Source organism: Haliotis rufescens, unplaced genomic scaffold (assembly GCF_023055435.1).
Source record: "Haliotis rufescens isolate VD_foot unplaced genomic scaffold, xgHalRufe1.0.p SCAF_7, whole genome shotgun sequence".
NCBI lineage: Eukaryota > Metazoa > Mollusca > Gastropoda > Lepetellida > Haliotidae > Haliotis > Haliotis rufescens.
In genome coordinates this window covers 31,232,518-31,256,816 of record NW_025964361.1, presented here as the reverse complement: position 1 = coordinate 31,256,816, position 24,299 = coordinate 31,232,518, and the positions used below count along the sequence as shown (strand labels likewise).

The window sequence follows — 24,299 nt, the reverse complement described above, 5'->3', positions numbered from 1 at the left end:
TAATGCCAAGAAAAACTGTGTATCAAATTTCTCACGTCAAATGATGTGAGGTGAAGTGAAATGGAGTTTAACGTCGCGTCCAAAATTATTGCACTTATATAGCGACGTGCATGTACGTGTGTGTGTTTCTGTGTCTGCTTGTACTAGTCCGGACTGATGCCGATTTATAGTGCTAGCTCACTGAGATACCATGACGCAGTTTAACATGAATACCCCACTCGGACACAGTATACTGACTCCGAGCCGACCAGTCTTTGTTTTAGCCCCTTAATGCCGAGCGCCAGACAGGGTAACAACAAGTACCATCTTTTAACGTCTTTTGGTATGACGCGGCCGGGGATCAAACCCCGGACCTTCCGCTCTCCGGGCGGACGCTCTACCACTAGACCACGGAGGCGGTCTCACGTCAAATGAATTATACGCATACAGTTATGGATAAATCAAACTGCGCGACAGCCGACATTGTATTCTTGGTTGTAACAATATAAAACGCATTCCTCCTTTATGACTCTTTCAATAAAAAATGATTTAAGTCCAACGCCCTCCTCACTTTTAAAAACATGTACATGAGAAATGTTTTGTATGCAGTCTAGTATATCTGGTGCAAGTCGTACCATAACCTTTCGTAACAGGTCTGTGTCTTCCATGGTTATGGCCGTGTCAATGCACTACAATGCAGCTCGTTCTAGCTGACACGATGAAGGACGGTGATAATATAAGGTAACCCCTACCTACGTCTTCAAAACAAACGACTACAGTGGACAGGCAAGACGCAACATTGAGTACAGAGACACTGCAATCATGAATCTGTGTGTGAGACTCCTGTTGGTTTTTCTGCCTGGTAAGTATGCTCTCGTGTAGAGGAGTTGAAATACCTCTATTTTCTGCCAGTGTAATTTCATGCTGACTAACATGTCCAGTACCAGTGTCGTGGAAGAACTGAGTGACATTGTTTGTATGCAAATAAAATAGGCATACGAGCAATATGAACGTATCTAACTACATGGAACTGAAATGGTATCTTCTCTCTAACTCGGAATTACAGTTATATTTGGTGGTGCGATACTTTTGACAAGGGGTATATAATTATTTATTTAGTCAACCATGAATTTGGAATATAATTCCCACCGATTGGTCAATAACAAAAAAAACATCGGATTTAACAAGGAGGAAGCTAAGATGATGTACAATTACTTTATAATTACAGTCATTTTTTGAAGGCATTTTGAAATAATGATATATATAATAATTTCATTATTCATTACGGACCAAGGAGTTACGGCTACCGTGCATGTGTAACAATGCCTTTTGGTAGAAAACAGGATAGAAATCCACTAAGATTTCAAGGGTAAAGAGAAATCATAGAGGTTGAAATTTGGGGCTTGTCTGAATCCAAGAAGTCGTGTCAGCGGCTCTTACCAAGTCGTATGCTACATACCTTGAATGCCTGTTATACATGCCAGCATAATGTCATAACGTAAATAACAATGTTCTTTACATGCATATGCATTGCCATATTTTTTTTTAAAACATGATCATGAGTATTATCGGCATTTCCTCTGTTCAGATCGCCAACCTACTTAAACATTGGACTCAGCCCATGCCACTTCACTCAACATCTGCTGTAACACCAAAGAGTTTGTGTTTCTTTTTGTCCTAGTATAGTGGATATAACATAGAGTTAGGTTACATGTAGCCTCTTTAAAGTTGTTTAAACATTTGAAACTCACACATTTATAACCTAGTTTGACATTAAAAAACCGCATGTTTCTCTCCTCAGCATGGCTGTCAATTTGGCGTGCAAGTTGTCAAGAACGTGTGCCTGCATATACTACTATAGCTTACAGAAATTTTATATTATTAGTATTATATGAAAACTATTTGGTATTCAGTATGGATACAATATATTCATGAACAACTTATTTATTACAATAGGAGCGACGTTTTGGTGTAGGTTCTAACACCGTTATCAAGCAAGTGTTTGATGGTTGGAGTCTTTTAATGTTGATGGCTTCTTGTAGTTTTCTAATTTTGAAGTCTTCGAGGTTGGTCGCTCCTATTGTAATAAAGAATTTGTCCATCCATATATTTTATCCTTAAAGAAGTTATTTGGTGTTCATCAGTTTACAATAACTAAAATCAGTTTCATTTCATATTATGTTTTAGGCCGAGTTCGATTACCCGCATGGGTGAAACGTGTGAAGCCCTTTTGGCGTCCCCTGGTGTTATATTGCTGGAATATTGCTAAAAGTAGCGTGAAACTATATTCACTCACTCACCATCAGCAAATCCTGAGGAAACGTCTGAGACCACATTTTTTTCTTTTCCAATATTTTCTGGACCAATTCTCCCCACCCACCACCACCCATCCAAGAACATAAATTCGTCGTTTCCTAAGCTGTCCCAGGACTTAATGAGATTATAACTGTGTAGTGACGTGGCATTGCTTGTGGTTGTGTTTTCAGGGGCCCTAGGCTACACAACCTGTAAGGAGATCTACATGGACGAGAACGTCAACTTCCGCATCAGAAATGTCCACTGTGAAAACAACTGCTGCGGGGCGGATAACAACGGGTGTTGTAAAGCGGTTAAAAAGTAATGGCAGACTTGGCATACTATGTTAGGCCATAGATGGGCTATATTTGAAACATACACGTGTCTCATACCCAGAAAAATATACATATACAAGTTGCGTCATAAAAATAGATGCATCTGTGCCACAAGACATGCATATGATGAGTTCAAATAACATGGAAGCGAAAGTTGAACATCGAATGCCTTACGGATCATAGTGAATCACTGATGGCACAGGTGTTCTCGAAACGGACCAGCATGCATGTTCAGTCGTATCTCGCGCGTGCGTTGGGCAAGGTAGCTTAAGATGTTCCCCTAAAATATTCAACCAAACACTTGTCGCTGAATCCAGAAAAGACTTCAGACACGTGTCTCATATCCAAAGAAAAATACATATACAAGTTGCTGACTCAGTCTCCAACCCTAACATATTTACACATACAGACCCCTCATCCTAACATAAATACATATAGAAGTTGCCGACCCTGTCTCCTAACCTTAATAAATACATACACATATTCCCTTCATCCTAACATAAATACATATACAAGTTGCTGATCCTGTTTCCTACCCACACAAATAAATCTATACAAGTATCTGACCTTTTATATTTACATTTACAAGAATACACGTTTCTCACCCTGTCTCCTACCCTTACAGAAAATATATATAAACGCTGATTACCTTGTCTCCGACCCAAACATGCTGAAATTTTCCCTCACACAAACCCCAAAACATATTCAGATTGCTGACCTTGTCTCTTACCCTTATAACATGCTAAGAACATACATAACGTAGAGCGTTTGTCTCTTGTTGTCAATTAACATGTGTATCTCATCTTGTGACATGAAAGAGTTGTCACTCGTGGGTGCGCCGCTCAAATATTAACCTTGTTAGGTCAATCAATGAGAAACACATATCCTGTTTTTATTTTGGTAATCTTGTTCATTTGCCTGTTCAGGTATGTATCTACTATCGACACCTGGGTGATAGTCGCGGCTGTGGCTGGATCAGTAGCTGGCATCACCCTCGTCTTAATCCTCATCAGAGTTGTGATCTGGATAATCACACGAACCACGCCCGTGCATCCTGGTCAGATTATCCGCCAAGGTTGGTAACATATACTAAGCTCCAGCGGTATCTAGTTGTGAACATGTCTTAGTTGAAATAACACAATTCCTCTCATATATCAAGCTCGTAAAACACATGATTATTGTACACAACCGTAATGATTGTTGTTCAGGCCCTGTAACTCACTCTTGTCGACGTAAAAGGCGACTATGCTTGTCGTAAGAGGTGACTAACGGGATCTGGTGGTCAGGCTCGCTGACTGGGTTGATGCATGTCATCGTATCCCCTTTGCGTTGAGGATGCTCATGACGTCAATCACTGGATTGTCTTATCCAGACTTGATTATTGACAGACCGCCGTCGTATATCTGGAATATTGCTGAGTGCGGCGTTGAACAACAACCAAACAAACAAACACTCTTTTCGAAGGAGGCGAACCGGGATCAGCAAGAGCATGTTCCACGGAGCCATATTAACCTAAATAGTTTACAGAAACGTCCCTAAAAGTATTATCGCTTGGAAGATGGGAGTTCCAGATGAACGGTGCCAAGATGATGGAATGTCTCCCTTGCTTTTCAGCCACATGATGAACCTACTTCATGTTACAGGGTATAAATATTAGTTGAAATGGCAAAATGGCTTTACACCTACATCAAAACTGCAGCTAGTGCTAACTTGTACAAAGCGATCTGATCAGCGCTACAACTTTTTAAAATAAATGGTAATGTATGGGAGTTAACAGCTGTACGATCGCTTTGTGTATTTGCATAATGAGCCTCGTTCTACAAAGCGGGTTTAGAGCCAAGACGATTGTCACTCCCATACTTCAACATTGACCTACGGTTGATAGTTTCAACGCTATCCTCGCTTTGTGAAGATGGGTGTTAGTCTGCAGCTTCGGGTACCCATACATTGTTTCCTTTCAGGAACCCTGCCTCCGCCGCCAACACAACCACCACCACCACAACCACCACCGTACACTGCTTCATCTGCGCCCCCAGTCTACCCGCTACCTCCAGTTATCCCGGGGGGGAGGTCGGTCTGCCAGACGGAAGCTAGTCGACCTCTCTATCCATACCCATCACCCCCAGCGACTGTGTGCGACCAATCTCCTCCCTATATCCAAGAATACACGGGACCTAACTCTTCCACAACGATAGAAACCCAATAAAGCGTTGTAAAATAGTATCTTGATGTCATCAGCGATAACTCCTGCAGTACTAATTGAGGTTAATTAGCAAGGGTTAATTAGTGTTTATTTATAGCACGACTCTCGTGCTGTACGTTCTACGTTCGAACCCACGTGATGAATACATTTCGTGTAAATATTTTACATTTCTGTTTGTTTGAAAAACTAAAAGAACATTGTTTTGTATTAAGTTCATGAATGTATAATTTGGTATGTAATACTTTATTATCCCCGTTTTATAATGATGTAATCGGAATGTAATCATTTGAAGTGTATTTTGCGATATTACCTGTTGTTAAAAAGTGCCACAAATGGCGATATAGTTATGCATGAAATAATTATACAAGCACCGAGTCGAAACATCAGCTAACAAACTAAATAAACAAAGTTTTGAATTGAGGAAAACTTTTTATTTACGTGAAGACATGAATAATATAATGCATTATGCTAATCTTCAACAGAAGGATGTCACATGTCCTAAACACATAAACAGGTCTGCAAACATCAGTTCAGTTTGCTGGCCATCTCCAAAATGACATCTTGAGCTGGTTGAGATGTAATTTCTTCAGTGATGTTTGACCTTTTACCTTGTCTCACTTCATTTATCGTATCTTCCCAATACACAAGCTTCCTTTTGGTGTATTGGCGCTTGACTCGATTCAGAAAATGGTTCTCCATTCGTTTCCTGACTTTCAGTGCCTCAACAGTTGCATCCCATTTTTTTAAATTTTTGCTGATGTATTTTTTTAATTTCATCATTAGTTTTTTCAAGGGCCTGACAACTGAAGTCACGAATTGAGCCATAGCGGTCAACAAAACCAGGGACATGGTAAACCAAACAGTGGATATATGGCGTTATTCGCATCTTATGGTACAAATTCATTTTACACCCAGTTGAAACGAATAACTGAACCCAGCTTTTCGACAGTTCAAAAACCTCCATTGCTGGGGTACCTGGAGTACAAATTTTAGAATAGATGATCCACCCGGAAGTACGGTTACCGCCCCACCAACCATAACGCTGCAATAGTACTTATATTGTATACTCCAGTGTGAGTTTTTTCTGAAGTTGAGAAAAGTGATATTTTCATTGCAGTGAACATAACCTTTTATACTTTACTGGAGTTTTAAATTTGTATCTGTTCAAACGGGCTTTTACATATATTATTGTCTTATACCTACCAATAACATGAGACATTTGGTATGAGCACTAGCGCCAACATGGATGCGTTCATATCACAGGGGGTGTAATGACCAGACCCCTATTCCACCACCTGCCGGGCTTATATGACTTTTGCAATGGGCGATCGATATCAGCCCGGGTGGTAAGAAATTAGAGTTACGTCCCTTAGCTGTATACCATTCCCGTGACAATGATATCCAAACAAGTTGAAAATGTTTTGCATTCACTTGCGAATAGATACATTTTACAATTCTATAATTGTATATGATAAAAAAGGTTATTATATGCCAGTTTTCGTATCATACCCGATATGAACCTTCGACCCCCGGGTTGATATGGGGTATGATATGAAGCCTGACATACAATGACCTCTAATTATTACTCCGGTCACTTGATCACTCGGTTTTCATTCTCAGCTCCCTGGGGAATGTACGACCCTAGCAGTCTGTGAGGTGCAAGAATGTTAAAAGTCACATTACAACCTCCCCAACCGGGTACCCATTCACTACTGGGTGCTCAGAGGCATATTTAGAACAAAATAACTCTCCAAAGCAGACACCACATATGTTACATGTGCTTCAGCGTGAGGCAGAACGGAAGCCCTAGAAACTCTCATGACTCACGGCTACCCATCCAACTACTCTCCGCGAGTAGCTGTCAAAAATGTCAATCGTGAGTTACGATGAATGACCAATTTACATTATCCCTCCATTGAAATATGTTTTTTCTATTTACACTCAGTAAATTTGAACTTTGTGTGTTCCTTTTAATATCACCTAATACAAAAAAAAAATATAACGATGTTGATGCTTGGGCGTTTATTTCAAATAATCCATTTTTTCCGAAAACCCGAAAAGACGCAGAAAAACAAAGTAAACGTTGGAACATATGATCTCAAAACATTTTTTTTAATGAATGTGTGATATGTATGATATATTACATGTGATATGTATGATATATTACATAGACTAGTAATAATGAGTGAGTGAGGGAGTATGGTTTTACGCCGCTTTTAGCAATATTCTAGCAATATCATGCCGGGGAAACACCAGAAATGGGCTTCACACATTGTACCCATGGAGGGAATCGAACCCGGGCCTTCGGCGTGACGAGCGAACGCTTAAACCATTAGGCTACCACACCGCCCCTAGACCAGGAGTAACATACGAACATAGATATATACTAAATTCAAAGACAGTGTATCAGCAAAGACAGGCTACTTTCATTTCTCTTGATTTCTAAACACAGGCGTGAAAATATGTAGTGATTGCCTTTGAGTGTATCCTGTAACACTGGCAACACACTTCTACGGAGCTGGTCTGGGCCACAATAGATACATAAGAGAGATCTTACTTCAATAATTTATGGATGGGGGCACTTTTAGAGTATGGCCAGTCGCTTGTACTATACACCAGTTTTACTTGTGAGTTAACTATAAGTCCAGGTCACAGAACAGTTAGATGAGATGTGCCGCTCACACTGTAGGCATCTGCGGTGACAGGTGCGCTCTATGATTGTCCGTGATGACAGGTGTCCGCAATGAGTGTCTGAAAAGACAGGTGCCCGCTACGAGTGTCCGTTATAACAGTTGTTCGCAATGAGTGTCCGTAATGGCAGGTGTCCACAATGACGGGTGTCCGTGATGCTGCTAGGAAAGTTGTCATGGAAACCCAAGTCTGGAAAGACAGCGTATGAAATATTAATAAAACCGATAGCACAGAAGAGCAGAAAAAACACAAACCTGTCAAACTTGCGCACAATTTTCTCAGAGTTCTGTTAGTGCCCTAAGATGATATATATTTGACTCGCATACTCAAATGTATTTGTATTGTACACTTTATATTAATTTCCGTAACATCAGAAATAACACGGATAATAGCGATAAATGGTTGGTGTACGTATTTAAAGGTACGTGATTAAGAAAAGGATTAGTATAGATTTTTATATACTTAATGATTTGTAGAGGTACGGAGTAAATCCCACACCCCAAATTGGCAGACTTTTCTTACGGGGCGATCCATAGCCCCCGTAGTGATGTGTAGAACTAACTGATATCAGACGATGAGCGAATGAGGGATACAGAAACGCAGATACTATGCAGGATGAGCGCGTCTATTATGTGTAAAAACTCAGTTCTTCACACGCCCTGCAAACTAACACCACAGAACACGGAAGCGTTTATAAACGGTAAAGTTTTTAAATGGCCGTGGCGCTTAACAGTACCCACTGAATGACAAGTCTTTATATCTCACACAGAGGTACCACCACCCAAGGAAAGGACGAAGGGAGAGTACTCTGACTATGTCAAATCCCCTATCATGGGGTCCTCCCATTTGTCAGATACCCAGTTGTCAGACACCAAGTTGTCAGACACCCAGTTGTCAGACAGTACAGTATCCCTTTACTCATAATTATATTTATCATATAATGTGTAGGTTTCTCGGCAGGATAAAGCCAACGGATAAAAACGATATCCGTTGGGGTCATATGCGGATAAAGATGCAAATATCAAAGGTCAAGTAGGGACTACTTTTACTGTTTATTAACAAACATGGCGTCGCCCTCGTCATTCGGCGATCGAGTCAGAATTAACCATCGGGAATCTGGATAAACTACAGGGATAATTGCTATCATTTTCAAAAGAACAGTCTAAAATACTGAAAATCAGTGTCTAACCGTGCCGTAACTAAGGCATTTTATAAATTTTGGCAAGTTTGGAGATATAAATTTCGAAACAATTTTGCGAGGGCACGAGGCCTAGCCAAGCGGGATCAGTAGCCATATCTGTGCTTGTAGACCTCTGCGGCTTGAAACCTTCTCCACAAATTAAAATAGTTGGATTTGGCGGAAATATGTTTGAATTGTTACCTTGTTTCGTTTTGTCCCTGTGTGTACATCTGACTACACTTCTTACATTATGACAGGACAGACCGACTGTCAACAAGGTCTGACCGTGGCCGTGACGTCTCATAGACTAGGGTTAGAGTAGCTTCCCTTTGACAAAGGGCAGTTACTCTAGCGGACAGACCGATGGATTGCCGCGAAAGGCAATTAAAAACAATTGTTGTTTTGCGTATATGTTGCTTCGCCACTGTATAAGAAACATATTTCAGTTGGAACTATATTGGTTACTGTCACTGTCCGACTGACACATCACTTACCCTGTGACGTAATAAATATTAATGCGCGCATTCCAGGAAAACTCGCAATGTTTCGGTAATGTTTGTGAGAGAGGGAAAGCGATTTTCAAGCACAGAATTAAAGAATGACATTATATGATAAAGAGGTTATCACGCTTGTCTGTTTGGGGATGGTAAATATCCTGTATTAGGAATAAACACTATGTATTTAGCTCGCCAAGGCTCCCTAAATACAATGTTTATTCCTAATGCAGGATATTTACCATCCCCAAACACACTCGCGCGATAACCTCTATGACACAGACACTGGCAATCTCTTTGAAGTTTTAAACGGTTTGGTTAAACTGTAAACATGAACTTTGTTTTCACTGAAGTTTGCGAGATGGTGCTTCCAGCCTTTTTTTACAAGAGAGTTTAATAGGCCACGAACTCCACGCCTGACGTGCCTAGAGCTGTGCAGTTCAACGACTACATGGTAGTCAACCGGGTCGACGACGATGCCCGATACCGGATACCATTGTGGAATCATCATGATTCTCTAGGCTCCAACAACAATCTGGAAGGTTTCTACTATCGGCTGAACATGTCTCTTCCTTATCGACACGCCAACATCTTTCGTCTGATTGAAGACATGGAGAATATTGAAGAAGTAGACAGAAATAATATATTCCAAAGGATAAAGCAATAATAAATATAGAATAAACACTGATTTGTATAAATTTTGTTTTCTTTTGTACCAATTGTCAGACAGTTGTTGACGACAGGACTAGTCTATTCGGATTTAAGGGAATATATCAAACACCTGATGTGCCCTCAACCATAAAAGCTGTTTTAATGTGTCTGACAAATGGGAGATGACCCCGTGTACACTTATGATATCTGCAGTGGAGAAAGTTTAGAAAGACGTTATAGGTCAATGTCGGACGAGTCCACTTTATGAACAGGGGGAGCTAAAGTTAGTCTTTCCGGCTTATTTATCTGTATCTTTTCTCCCAATACCGATCGCGATTGTCATATCTCTCCCACTTTTGTAAGCGATCGTTCGGTCATTGCTTTAATCTACGTTGCCCAACTACATCTATGGGGAAATCTCAAAAGACACTTCTCTCTCAAATATAACGTTTTCCAAATGTTAGACGTCATCAAGTTGCGAGCGCATGTTTGAATGACGTCATGATAGAGCACAGTTTTATCGTGAAATAAACAATGCTTCGTTCTTCATTGTTCTTTGCAATTTATCGCGTAGCTATTTGACATGTACTTATATAATGCATGCATCAAGTATATATGTACTTTTCTGCAGTGAATAATGAACACATGGGCTAAATCGTGCTAATTGTAAAAAGTTATACAACGAATGCCTTACGGATCACAGTAAATCACTGATGACGCAGGTGTTTCGAAACAGACCAGCATGCATTTTCAGTCGTATCTCGAGTGTGCGTTGGTCAAGGTAGCTGAAGATGCGCCCCTAAAAGATTCAAGGAAATACTTGTCGCTGAAGCCATGTTTTGTTTAAGACTTCAGACAAGAGAATCCATTACTGATTTAGTCATATTCACGCTGTGGAAGTGTTGTTATGTGACTGACAAATGTTCAAATGTTAATCAATAAATCATGCATTACTGACAACTCATTCTACTATCGTCTACAGCTTACACAATGAATAATGCCACACTGAAAGGCATTAAATCAAAATGAAACTACATATGACCTGAAATTGTTTCAAACTGTAACAAACAATATTATCCCAGGTGGTATATATCCGCTAAGAGTCTACAAAATCTCCTAGATATCCTCCATAGATGGACGCAGAAGAGGAAACTGCGGGTAAATATTAAGAAGACAAACGTTTTACACTTCAGACCTCGGAACACGTCTCAGCACAACGGAAGTTTTCATTGTGGTGACAATGACCTAGATTACGCCGACAGCTACCGTTATCTGGGACTCTGGTTGCACTTGCATTGTGATATGCGGTATGCTGTTAGAGAACTCGTGAAGTCTGCGTCACGTGCCCTTGGATATTTAAGCCACAAGTACTTCTCGTGCGGAGATATGCACTATGACGTATTTACTAAGCTGTACGACAACATTGTTCAAACAGACTGAGTCTTGATGTATTGTTCTGGAATATGGGGGATATGTAAATATCCACAGGTATATAGTGTGCAACAAAGAGCATGTCGTATTTTCCTTGGAGTACAACGTAATACATGTAATCTCGCTGTGCGGGGCGACATGGGATGGACTGACCCACAGTTGAAACTTTACTTAGAAACAGCTCGGCTGTGGTGCAGGCTTGAACGTCTTCCCGTACAGAGTCTTACATATAAGATACACAAATGGTCCTTACAGTGTGGTAATTCATGGGATAAAAGAGTTCAACGAATTTTTTGACAAATATGGACTTTTAGATATTTTAAAGTGTAATGAAAAGAGTGCAAGATGGGTTTTATCTAGGATAGAACTTTCATTCAAGTCCAATGATAATGAAACCTGGCTTGAATCATTGGAAACTAAACCGAAAATGAGAACCTACAGAACATTTAAACAGCTATTTATACAGAGCCTTATGTCCTCCTTCCTTGTTATAAAAGGTCGGTTTTATCATCTTTAAGATGCGGTTCAATGAAGCTCGGACTTCAATTGGGACGTTATTCTAATCCTCCTGTGCCAGTTAACCAACGTTTTTTGTAAATATTGCCCCGGATGTGTAGAAGATGAAACTCACTTTCTCCTCCACTGCTCACTTTATGATGATATCCGTGTTACCCACCTTCAACAATTATTTAACCCCACAAATGGCAACTTAAATAACTATATTGAGCTTGTATATATTTTAAATGATTATAATATTATTTCAACACTAGGTAGTATGTGCTACAAAATGTCTGTCCGAAATCTCACTACAAATAACACCATATAAATTTATATCCTGTATCTCCGATGAGACAAAAATAAACAATTTGTCATTGTCATTGTCATTATATCACTTGCACTGTGATTTTCTGACCTGTTTAGTTAAGGTCACTGGACAACTGATAAAGAGTCCTGTAATCACAAGATAAAGAGACCCCAGGTTTCATTACGTGTCTCCACCATGAAGCCGTGCTGGCTCAGAATGTCTCAGATGAGACGACGGTGGCTCCCCATTTGTAGACACCCCAGCCTGCAGACAGCTTAAAACAAACATAAGACAAGGTTGAATACACTGCACTTGCTTCCTGCCTCTTCATTGAAATGGTATCACCCACATATACAACCTGAAACATAATGAAACGTGCGTTTCTCCATATTCTGATTCTGTGAAAATTCAACAATGAATTAAAACAGACATCCAACATTTACTGAATATCATTCTGACTGTACCCTGTTTTCACTAAATCATTTAACTTAACAAGTTTGCCAGCAGCATCTAAGAAGTCAAGTCGGGTTTTCAGTCCCTCAGCAAAGTGCTCCTTGAGTCGACCGTAACGATTGTCTATCTCATGATACACTCGCTTTCTTGGAGAGGGGAGGGCACAGCTGGACCTAGGTGCCCTCCCCTCTCGAAGGAAGGCACCTAGGTCCAGCTGTGCAATTTTGACCTTCCCGGCCTTCTCAATGTTCTTGATGATGATACTTGCGTCCAATTCGGCTAGTCATGTTTGGTCTATGGATGTTTTTTTTAATATTTTTACCTCTGGTTTGCTGAAGGAAATAGACTAAATATCCACTGATGTGCGGTGATTTGACCATACCTCTATGTATCTAATAGTGTAATAGCATCCCCGTTAAATAAAAATAGTTTAGCTCAATTACTGTCAATTACTGCTATTCTCATAATAAAAGCTTGTTTACCAGCCATTCCTTGGCTGAGTCTTCTCAGTTACATAAGCACATAACCAGGTTTATGTTTGAGGTAGGGAGGCCTTGCACTTACAACACAGGGTAATCCATTTGAACCAAACATATATAGCACACGTGGCCAGGTGTCTATGGCGTGTCTCCATGTTGTCTCACGTGTGACGCCATGTGCCAACGGCTTGTCTCCAGTACCGAGCCATACTATCTCACGTGACACCAGGTGCCAACAACATGTCTTCCTGCATCAATGTGTTGTCTAAATTGAGACACCAGGTGTTCACGGCGTGTCTACATGTCTCCAGTACCAAGTCGTGTTGTCTTTGGACAGGGCTATGCACAATGAGGGTGTCACTGCGTCCGATGTTGCACCGGGTGTTTGTACTGCTTCACTATCACCTCTTGCTTCACGAGTAAGGACCCTGTGAGGGCGACAGTACAATACATGCTTATTCATTTACATTAGACCACTTGTATACATCAAACTTAAAATAAAAATAGCCATATAAATGAGTGAGTGAGTGAGTTTGGTTTAACGCCGCCTTTAACAGAATTCATGTCATATCGCGGCGTGTCAGCTTAACGTGGGAGGAAAGCCCGAAGTGATGCAGGTCTCAGACGTTTACCACTGCGGTGAAACCCACGAGCACGGGTATGGTGCAGACAAACCTAAAAACATAATCGGGGCGAACCGGGATTCGAATCCACAATCATAGGTTTCTGGCGTGCCCTAGGGACGCAACTCTGCACAGCGAATCGCGGCGCCCTAGACGACTGGGCCACCTGTGCTCCTAAAGCCATATAAGACATAGTTAACTATTTTAAAGTCAACAATGGAAACACATCAACTACAATTTCTATTATTTAATGTGCGTGGAAAGATGGAGCACATGCATTTGTATTGTACATTGAATGAGTCTCTAATAACTTCGAGTGGTGGAAACGTCATCCAGAAGTTATTAGGTCAAGGCACAAAAATTGTTGACAGGATAATACTCATAAGAGGAAACGATAAAGGACATCGTATCAAATATCCGATTCCTGAGAAATGCAGTGACTGAGACTGAACAAACACGTCCGACTCATATTGTTTGTCTGCAACACCACGTGACACGCAGGAAGTAGCAGATGCCAAGCAGCATCACTTGAAGTGTGCATAATACGTTCCGGCGTAGTGTCGTTTCCTTCATGACAAACACCACACATATAACTCAAAGAAGTATTATTATTGAAAGCAAACTATTCCACAGAGAACATGTTAAATTTACAGTTGGCAGTCGAGTGTGGATCTTTGTAGACTTCATACAATTAAATAATACATACGCTCCTAAGAAATCATCAATACATTTTGTCTTTTTTGTCCTGATTGATTTCATATACTGAACCGCAAAAGAAACGTCACCATGGATAGATATATAAGAAACCTTACTTTTCCAAACACTGTAAACACACTTTGAGACATACTGAAAAGATGAAACTTGGCAAAACTGATCATCAAGGTTGAAATTAAAGTCACTGTGACAAATGTTCTTAAAGTGAAACACAACACGAGTCTCTGAAAAAATGGCATCACATGTCAGTATCTCGTGTGTCCGCCATGTGCATTGATGACTGCCGTTCAACGTCGATACATGGAATGGGTGAGGCGGTCGATGAAGGTCATATGCACTTGAGCCCACACTCTAAGGAACGCCTGATGCAGTTCAGCTGCAGTTGTCCGCCTTGGTTGGACGTTATTCAGCCGTCTTTGAATCTCGTCCAACAGGTGCTCTATGGGATTTAAATCGGTTGTTCTGATGCCATTCTGCTAGAGGAAGTCTCTTGTTGCTCTCGCAGTGTGGGCACGGACGTTATCATGCTGAAACTCGTGATTGCGGCGACGTGCCAAATTAAATGAGGTATGGCGTGTGGTCTCAAGATTTGATCAATGTACCGAGCTGCTGTGACACCATTGCCTCTCCCTGGACCGATGTTCTGGAAGACCACAGGGCTGACCCTCTGTGCAAGACCAATTCCGACCCACACCATGATGCTCGGACCACCCCACGAGTCTCTTTCAACAACACAAGCATCCGAATAACGTTCCCCACGGCGTCGCCATACTCTCTCTCTCTCTCTCTCTCTCTCTCTCTCTCTCTCTCTCTCTCTCTCTCTCTCTCTCTGTGCCATCTGCTGTTAAGAGACAGTAACGGCTATCGTCTGAGAAGAGGACTCTTCTCCATTGCTGGTGGCGCCAATGCTGGTACTGTGTTGCCCACTGAAAACGGTGCCGGCCATGACGTGGTGTCAGAATGGGTCCTCGGTGTAGCCTGAGACAGTGGAGGTGTCCGCTCGTCAATCGTCGACGCACGGTGTCGCTGGTGTGTCCCCATGGTCTATCGAGCAGTTTCCGCAGCAGTAACAAAGCGATCTTGAAGATGCTGTCGCGCAATCTGACGATCCTGACGTCGGGTGGTGACCCTTGGTCTTTCACTACGTGGTCGGTCATCTGTAGTGTTGGTGGTCTGGTACCGTTGCTAGAGCCTGTGTATGATCCTTACGTGGACTTGAAATGCATTGGCTGCTTGCCGGGCGGTTTGTCCAGCTTGCAATCGTCTAAGGGTTTGGTGTCGCTGATTTCTTGTTAATCTTGGCATGTAGTAGCAATTCAATAACGAATGAATGTTATCGGATCTGGGTGGATTTTTATAGGGCAAATAAATGAGGGAACGCATGTGTATTTCAATTTGCACGGACTTCACGTGCATCGGGTTACCATGACCGTTGCCGTGATGCGTAGGGCGATTGGTTTTATTGTCATCTGCTTTGTTTTTTTCTCATCAAATTTCATTTTTCCGGACAAGGTAATGTTAAATTTTAGAAACTTTGACAAAAATTACCCAGATATTTAAATGACAACTTTTCATGCAATGTTACTTGAAGTGACGTTTCTTTTGCGGTTCAGTTCACCACGTCTTTACATTTGTAGTAAACAATGGAACTACATCTTACCTTCATACCTGGACACTGTATGTATTTGTAGTTCGGCGTTTGGACCTTTAAACCAGATATTAAATATTTATATAGCATTAGTTGCAGTCAGGATAATATGACCTAATGCATTATAAAAGTAAATACAGTGGAACCCTGAACAACTGTACATGTACGTTGAAGAGCGCAGAATATGAATTTAACCTTATGTAATCATTATGTAACAATTACCATTATGTAATAAAAGCACAATTATTGTCATTGGTAATATACATATTATCTGACATATGACATATAATGTATTATATTTTAATGCTTATGTCTACAGAAAATGAATATTACAAAATATGCTCAGATAAAACGCATACTTTTTGAAAATATGTAAAATTGTATGGACCTGTGGCGTCTTAGTTCAGTCAATACATTATTATTATATTACACCAACTCCCTTCTTTTTCTGAGAAAATATTCTTGGGTTACACATCTAAAATAACAAAAAGCTTCAGTACCTGAGGACAAAGTACATGCAGTAGTACACATACATCTAGGCTATACTAGGACGACGATCACCCTAGAGTGAGTGAGGGACGTATAAAGAATACTAGTAGACGTCACATTTAAAGTGAAACCCCATTATTCAGCACGGTCAGCAATAAAGTCGTCCGGATTAATGAATGGTCCTTAAATCGTATAGAGAAGGTATACAGTTATCATTAGGTTTATGAACTAACAGTGTCCAGACTATAGGGGTTTCGCTGCATATCAACACGCAGATACCAATATACAATTTTACATACACTACTCCACTGTGATGGATATCTTTTCATATTTCAGTGATACACAAAATGGATTCTCATAAAATGTGAAATGTATAATTTATTTAATTGTTTTTACAGAATGACATGTCTGATTATCCCTTTTAAAGTTCCCAGTTAAAGTTAAAGTTCAACCTCCTAGAAATGACTATCGGGGGACAAACTCTGAGAAGCCCGTCTCCCTGTCTTAACCGGCATCATTTCCGTTTCTGCGCGATGCCAGATTAGACAAGGTCCATGTATACTGATTACGGACACGTATACATAAATGTACACACCTGGTTACTGCGTTTTGGTTTATCATACCTACCATTCCACTTACCGCTCATGGCTGTCAGCAAGGGAAGCTTCAGACGGGATACTGAAACACTCACCTTTAACTGGGTGGAGCATGACATTGTCAGGATGGACTTGTTAACCTGCCCGGACACCGCTCATCTCACTACTGGCACGTAATGCACACTTCAATCATGCCCAACATACCACTCATTCCAAATGTACAGATATACAGCATTGCATTCATACAAATACATAAACCATTCTAGGGGTCAACACACGTGGTTAAAAATCTTTAATTGACATTTAGAACAAGCGACAACAACAATTCAATAGTAACACGAAGGCAGAAAACAACTTCTTGTTTGTAACGTCATTTCAAGGTTACTCCTTGGCCCTTTATCAGACGAATGGCGTTGTTGTAGCCGGTGATGAAGGGAAAAGAAGCATCCCTGAAACGTCGTTACAGACAATAAAGACTTTCAGGTCTTTGAAAGGCATTTAGAAGTCATACACATAAGGAAGATAATTTATGGATGTAAACTTCTTTTTATGAGGAACACAACGTTTCGGTTGGCTTCCATTGTCTGTTTCTAATCATATGTTGGCTTCCCTTGTAAGTGTCTACCCTTTGTTATTTTCCACCTTTTCTTATCTTATTAATTTTGGTGTCCTTACATGTACATATATATGGTCTCTGCATGGTATGGCATTCATCAGCCTATTGAAGGAGTAAGCATATACTCCGAAACGTCGTGTTCCTCATAATAAAGAAGTTGACATCCATAATATTTTATTTATATATTATTATTATTATTATTATTATTATTATTATTATTATTATTATTATTATTATTATTATTATTGCTTTAGCAATGTACCAGTGGAACTGAAAGCTATAAGACATGTAATGGCATGAGACGTTCATATGAAACATATTACATATGAACATAATATGAATGTTAAATGAGAGTTAGCAAACTGATACATTTATCGCATGATATATAATATATATGATATATATTTATGTACAGTCGATGTAATATTTCAGTGAAGTAACCTAACATGTATACATGCTTACCTGAGAGTGTGTATGTAGTTTGATTAACATACCTGCTGTGACGCTTGCTGGTGATGATGTAATTATCTCTGAAGATGACGTGGTATATACATCTGTTGTAGGGGACGCGGTCGTTGTATACGATGTTGCTGTCTCAGACGTAGGTGTACCTGATGTATGCACCTCTGTTTTAGAGGAAGATGTCAGCGAAGGCGATCTAGATGTCCAGGGGTATGACGTAGAATATCCTGTATTCGATATGGCTTGTGTATCAGTTGGCATCTACTCCCCTGTATCAGTTAGTACTCCCGTTTATCAGTAAGTATCTACTCTCGTGTATCAGTAAGTGTCTACTCCCGTGTATCAGTAGGTATCTACTCACCTGCATCAGTTAGTATCTACTCCCGTTTATCAGTAGGTATCTACTCCCGTGTATCAGTAAGTGTCTACTCCCGTGTATCAGTAGGTATCTACTCACCTGCATCAGTAAGTATCTACTCCCGTTTATCAGTAGGTATATACTCCCGTGTATCAGTAAGTGTCTACTCCCGTGTATCAGTAGGTATCTACTCCCCTGCATCAGTTAGTATCTACTCTGGTGTATCAGTAAGTATCTACCCCCGTGTATCAGAAGGTATCTACTCTATCAATATCCTTCAATATTTTATCAGGTACTCCTTCTGTGGACAAATACATGGCATTCCCATTGACATGATCTTGATCGGCGTGTTTAGTTATATATCAGAACTCATGTTTTCTCCCGCTCCGATCTCAAGGGGATTTGTTCTGAAGGACGTTTGACACATCAGATGCTGAAATGTATTAATAATCAGTTGTGTGTATCTGAAGTAGGTTATGGTTATTACGAATCTGCGATGTGCGTGTAATGTTATCTATGAAGCACCGTCCTACCTGTCTGCCGTGTTGATTCGAGTGTAGTAGCTGAGGTTGCCTCTGTAGATGTTGTAGGTGTGGCTGAAGTGGCTTCATCCTCTGTAGATGGTTCGGTTGAAATAGTACTGGTTGACTCGCTTGTTTTAGCTCTCGCTGTGCTGGAGACCGGCGCTTGTATGAACAGGAAAGTCAAACGATGTAAAACGAAAGCATGCAACCTCAATGTATGTAATTGATTGCAGCGTTATAAGGACAACTGGGAAGAGACCAGATGGCACTGTGTTAACGCTCATGTCGGATGTTTTACGTAAGATACAAAATCTGAACTGATTCGAGAAGGTATGTTTTATTACGTATGAAGAATTATCATAAAACATGTATTTAGATTTTAAAATATCCTTCAGAATCACAAGCACGTCCTCACTGCACGTTAAGTTATCAGCCGGCCTTCATAGCAGGAGTCCTATGTATAAGCAAGATCACATGGAACAAATGAACATGCACAGTATGCAATCATAACTGATGGTGGCCAAGAATGAAACAAACATGAATTCGTTATTCGATTGTGATGTATTTGACACGGCTATCATAGTTGTGTTTTGGACGTTAAGTATCTACTCTTTTTTATCAGTAGGTATCTACTCTCGTGTATCGGTAGGTACGTACTCACCTGTATCAGTAAGTATCTACCCCCTTGTATCAGTAGATATCTACTCCCGCCTATTAGCAGCTATCTACCTCCGTGAATCAGTAAGTATCTACCCCCTTGTATCAGTAGATATCTGCCCCCTTGCATCAATAGGTATCTACATATGTACTCCCGTGTATCAGTAAGTATCTACTCTCCTGTATCAGTAGGTATCTACTCTATCAATATCCTTCAATATTTTATCAGGAACTCCTTCTATGGACAAATACATGGCATTCCCATTGACATGATCCTGATCAGCTTTTTTAGTTTTATATCAGCTCATGTTTTCTCCCGCTCCGATCTCAAGGGGATTTGTTCTGAAGGACGTTTGACACATCAGATGCTGAAATGTATTAATAATCAGTTGTGTGGATCTGAAGTAGGTTATGGTTATTACGAATCTGCGATGTGCGTGTAATGTTATATATGAAGCACCGTCCTACCCGTCTGCCGTGTTGATTCGAGTGTAGTAGTTGAGGTTGCCTCTGTAGAGGTTGTAGGCGTTGCTGAAGTGGCTTCATCCTCTGTAGATGGTTCGGTTGAAATAGTACTGGTTGACTCGCTTGTTTTAGCTCTCGCTGTGCTGGAGGCCGGCGCTTGTATGAACAGGACAGTCAAACGATGTATAACGAAAGCATGCAACCTCAATGTATGTTATTAATTGCAGCGTTATAAGGACAACTGGGAAGAGACCAGATGACACTGTGTTGACGCTCATGTCGGATGTTTTACGTAAGATACAAAATCTGAACTGATTCGAGATGGTATGTTTTATTACGTATGAAGAATTATCATAAAACATGTATTTAGATTTTAAAATTTCCTTCAGAATACAAGCACAAGCACGTCCTCACTGCACGTTAAGTTATCAGCCGGCCTTCATAGCAGGAGTCCTATGTATAAGCAAGATCACATGGAACAAATGAACATGCACAGTATGCAATCATAACTGATGGTGGCCAAGAATGAAAGAAACATGAATTCGTAATTCGATTGTGATGTATTTGACACGGCTATCATAGTTGTGTTTTGGACGTTAAGTATCTGCTCTTTTTTATCGGTAGGTATCTACTCCCGTGTATCACTAAGTATCTACTCTTTTTTATATCAGTAGGTATCTACTCTATCAATATCCTTCAATATTTTATCAGGAACTCCTTCTGTGGACAAATACATGGCCTTCCCATTGACATGATCTTGGTCGGCGTGTTTAGTTATATATCAGAACTCATGTTTTCTCCCGCTCCGATCTCAAGGGGATTTGTTCTGAAAAATGTTTGACACATCAGATGCTGAAATGTATTAATAATCAGTTGTGTGGATAGGAAGTAGGTTATGGTTATTCCAAATCTGCGATGTGCGTGTAATGTTATATATGAAGCACCGCCCTACCTGTCTGTCGTGTTGATTCGAGTGTAGTAGTTGAGAATGCCTCTGTAGATGTTGTAGGTGTGGCTGAAGTGGCTTCATCCTCTGTAGATGGTTCGGTTGAAATAGTACTGGTTGACTCGCTTGTTTTAGCTCTCGCTGTGCTGGAGGCCGGCGCTGGTATGAACAGGACAGTCGAACGATGTATAACGAAAGCATGCAACCTCAATGTATGTTATTTATTGCAGCGTTATAAGGACAACTGGGAAGGGACCAGATGACACTGTGTTGACGCTCATGTCGGATGTTTTACGTAAGATACAAAATCTGAACTGATTCGAGAAAGTATTTTTTATTACGTATGAAGCATTATCATAAAACATGTATTTAGATTTTAAAATATCCTTCAGAATACAAGCACAAGCACGTCCTCACTGCACGTTAAGTTATCAGCCGGCCTTCATAGCAGGAGTCCTATGTATAAGCAAGATCACATGGAACAAATGAACATGCACAGTATGCAATCATAACTGATGGTGGCCAAGAATGAAACAAACATGAATTCGTTATTCGATTGTGATGTATTTGACACGGCTATCATAGTCGTGTTTTGGACGTTAAGTATCTACTCTTTTTTATCGGTAGGTATCTACTCTCGTGTATCGGCAGGTACGTACTCACCTGTATCAGTATCTACCCCCTTGTATCAGTAGATATCTACTTCCGCCTATCAGCAGCTATCTACCCCCGTGAATCAGTAAGTATCTACCCCCTTGTATCAGTGAGTGAGTGAGTGAGTGAGTATGGTTCTACGCCGCTTTTAGCAATATTCCAGCAATATCACGGCGGGGGACACCAGAAATGGGCTTCACACATTGTACCCATGTTGGGAATCGAACCCGGGTCTTCGGCGTGACGAGCGAACGCTTTAACCACTAGGCTACCCGACCGCCCCTTTGTATCAGTAGATATCTACTCCCTTGCATCAGTAGGTATCTACTCCCGTGTATCAGTAAGTATCTACTCTCCTGTATCAGTAGGTCTCTTCTCCCGTGTATCAGTAAGTTTCTACTCTCCTGTATCAGTAGGTCTCTTCTCCCGTGTATCAGTAAGTTTCTACTCTCCTGTATCAGTAGGTATCTTCTCCCGTGTATGAGTAGGTACCTGCTCTCGTGTATCACTATCTACTCTTTTTATATCAGTAGGTATCTACTCTCGTGTATCGGTAGGTACGTACTCACCTGTATCAGTATCTACCCCCTTATATCAGTAGATATCTACTTCCGCCTATCAGCAGCTATCTACCCCCGTGAATCAGTAAGTATCTACCCCCTTGTATCAGTAGATATCTACTCCCTTGCATCAGTAGGTATCTACTCCCGTGTATCAGTAAGTATCTACTCTCCTGTATCAGTAGGTCTCTTCTCCCGTGTATCAGTAAGTTTCTACTCTCCTGTATCAGTAGGTCTCTTCTCCCGTGTATCAGTAAGTTTCTACTCTCCTGTATCAGTAGGTCTCTTCTCCCGTGTATAAGTAAGTTTCTACTCTCCTGTATCAGTAGGTCTCTTCTCCCGTGTATCAGTAAGTTTCTACTCTCCTGTATCAGTAGGTATCTTCTCCCGTGTATCAGTAGGTACCTACTCTCGTGTATCAGTAAGTATCTACTCCCATGTATCATTTGGTATCTACTCTATCAATATCCTTCAATATTTTATCAAGAACTCCTTCTGTGGACAAATAGGCTATCTCACTGACATGACTTTAATCGCCTTTTGTAGTTATATAAAAAAGTCACATTTTCTCCCTCTCCAATTTCCAGGGGAATTGTTCTGAAGGACGTTTAACCATCAGATGCTAAAACGTATTAATAAACAGTTGTGTGGATAGGAAGTAGGTTATGGTTATTACGAATCTGCGATGTGCGTGTAATGTTATATATGAAGCACCGTCCTACCTGTCTGCCGTGTTGATTCGAGTGTAGTAGTTGAGAATGCCTCTGTAGATGTTGTAGGTGTGGCCGAAGTGGCTTCATCCTCTGTAGATGGTTTGGTTGAAATAGTACTGGTTGACTCGCTTGTTTTAGCTCTCGCTGTGCTGGAGGCCGGCGCTGGTATGAACAGGACAGTCGAACGATGTAAAACGAAAGCATGCAGCCTCAATGTATGTAATTAATTGCAGCGTTATAAGGACAACTGGGAAGAGACCAGATGACACTGTGTTGACGCTCATGTCGGATGTTTTACGTTAGATACAAAATCTGAACTGATTCGAGAAGGTATTTTTTATTACGTATGAAGCATTATCGTAAAACATGTACAGTAAACTACGGTTATAACGAACTCAAAGGGACTACTAATTTTAGTTCGTTATAACCGTTATTCGTTATAAGCATATGTACAGCATAACTACAGAATATAGTCGGAACTAAAAGGTTAGTTCGTTATATCCGTTAGTTCGTTATAAGCGTGTTCGTTATAACCGTAGTTTACTGTATTTAGATTTTAAAATATCCTTCAGAATACAAGCACAAGCACGTCCTCACTGCACGTTAAGTTATCAGCCGGCCTTCATAGCAGGAGTCCTATGTATAAGCAAGGTCACATGGAACAAATGAACATGCACAGTATGCAATCATAACTGATTGTGGCCAAGAATGAAACAAACATGAATTCGTAATTCGGTTGTGATGTATTTGACACGGCTATCATAGTTGTGTTTTGGACGTTAAGTATCTACTCTTTTTATCAGTAGGTATCTACTCTCGTGTATCGGTAGGTACGTACTTACCTGTATCAGTATCTACCCCCTTGTATCAGTAGATATCTACTCCCGCTTATTAGCAGCTATCTACCCCCGTGAATCAGTAAGTATCTACCCCCTTGTATCAGTAGATATCTACTCCCTTGCATCAGTAAGCATCTACTCCCGTGTATTAGTAAGTATCTACTCGCCTGTATCAGTAGGTATCTTCTCCCGTGTATCAGTAGGTACCTACTCTCGTGTATCAGTAAGTATCTACTCTTTTTTATATCAGTAGGTATCTACTCTATCAATATCCTTCAATATTTTATCAGGAACTCCTTCTGTGGACAAATACATGGCCTTCCCATTGACATGATCTTGGTCGGCGTGTTTAGTTATATATCAGAACTCATGTTTTCTCCCGCTCCGATCTCAAGGGGATTTGTTCTGAAAAATGTTTGACACATCAGATGCTAAAATG

At 40.6% G+C, this 24,299-nt stretch overlaps 2 protein-coding genes across 12 annotated transcripts in view; one reads left to right on the top strand and one right to left on the bottom strand.

The window, feature by feature from the left end:
* The first annotated feature begins 707 nt into the window (after nt 1-707).
* On the top strand, nt 708-5,233 carry LOC124148157. Of its 2 annotated transcripts, none has more exons than XM_046519129.2 (4): nt 708-841; nt 2,466-2,595; nt 3,536-3,684; nt 4,571-5,233. In XM_046519129.2, exons 1-4 carry the CDS (start codon nt 802-804, stop codon nt 4,813-4,815), a joined length of 564 nt encoding a protein of 187 aa, XP_046375085.2. In that variant the 5' UTR covers nt 708-801; the 3' UTR covers nt 4,816-5,233. The 2 variants fall into 2 exon arrangements, with proteins under 2 accessions (XP_046375085.2, XP_048243381.1); XM_048387424.1 differs by lacking the exon at nt 708-841 and adding an exon at nt 1,549-1,637.
* Nucleotides 5,234-7,365: 2,132 nt separating this feature from the next.
* The window catches only part of LOC124148156 (mucin-5AC-like), a 33,347-nt gene continuing 16,413 nt past the window's right edge, over nt 7,366-24,299 (bottom strand). For 2 of the 10 annotated variants that reach the window (XM_048387415.1, XM_048387423.1), the window contains 9 exons: nt 23,031-23,183; nt 21,101-21,253; nt 20,152-20,304; nt 19,036-19,188; nt 15,994-18,371; nt 13,082-13,424; nt 12,173-12,338; nt 10,523-10,627; nt 7,366-7,692 (listed from right to left, as the gene is read on the bottom strand). In XM_048387415.1, the coding sequence (XP_048243372.1) occupies nt 18,124-18,371; nt 19,036-19,188; nt 20,152-20,304; nt 21,101-21,253; nt 23,031-23,183 (860 nt within the window). In that variant the 3' untranslated portion in view covers nt 7,366-7,692; nt 10,523-10,627; nt 12,173-12,338; nt 13,082-13,424; nt 15,994-18,123. Of the gene's footprint in view, nt 7,693-10,522; nt 10,628-12,172; nt 12,423-12,999; nt 13,425-15,993; nt 18,372-19,035; nt 19,189-20,151; nt 20,305-21,100; nt 21,254-23,030; nt 23,184-24,299 lie in introns of all 10 variants that reach the window. The other 8 variants (XM_048387417.1, XM_048387419.1, XM_048387416.1 and 5 more) reach the window with 8 other exon arrangements.

Coding starts and splice junctions, on each gene's coding strand:
- LOC124148157 (XM_046519129.2), top strand. CDS start 802: ATGAATCTGTGTGTGAGACTCCTGTTGGTTTTTCTGCCTG. Junction 842..2,465: donor CCTGTTGGTTTTTCTGCCTG/GTAAGTATGCTC, acceptor TTGTGTTTTCAG/GGGCCCTAGGCTACACAACC. Junction 2,596..3,535: donor TGTTGTAAAGCGGTTAAAAA/GTAATGGCAGAC, acceptor TTGCCTGTTCAG/GTATGTATCTACTATCGACA.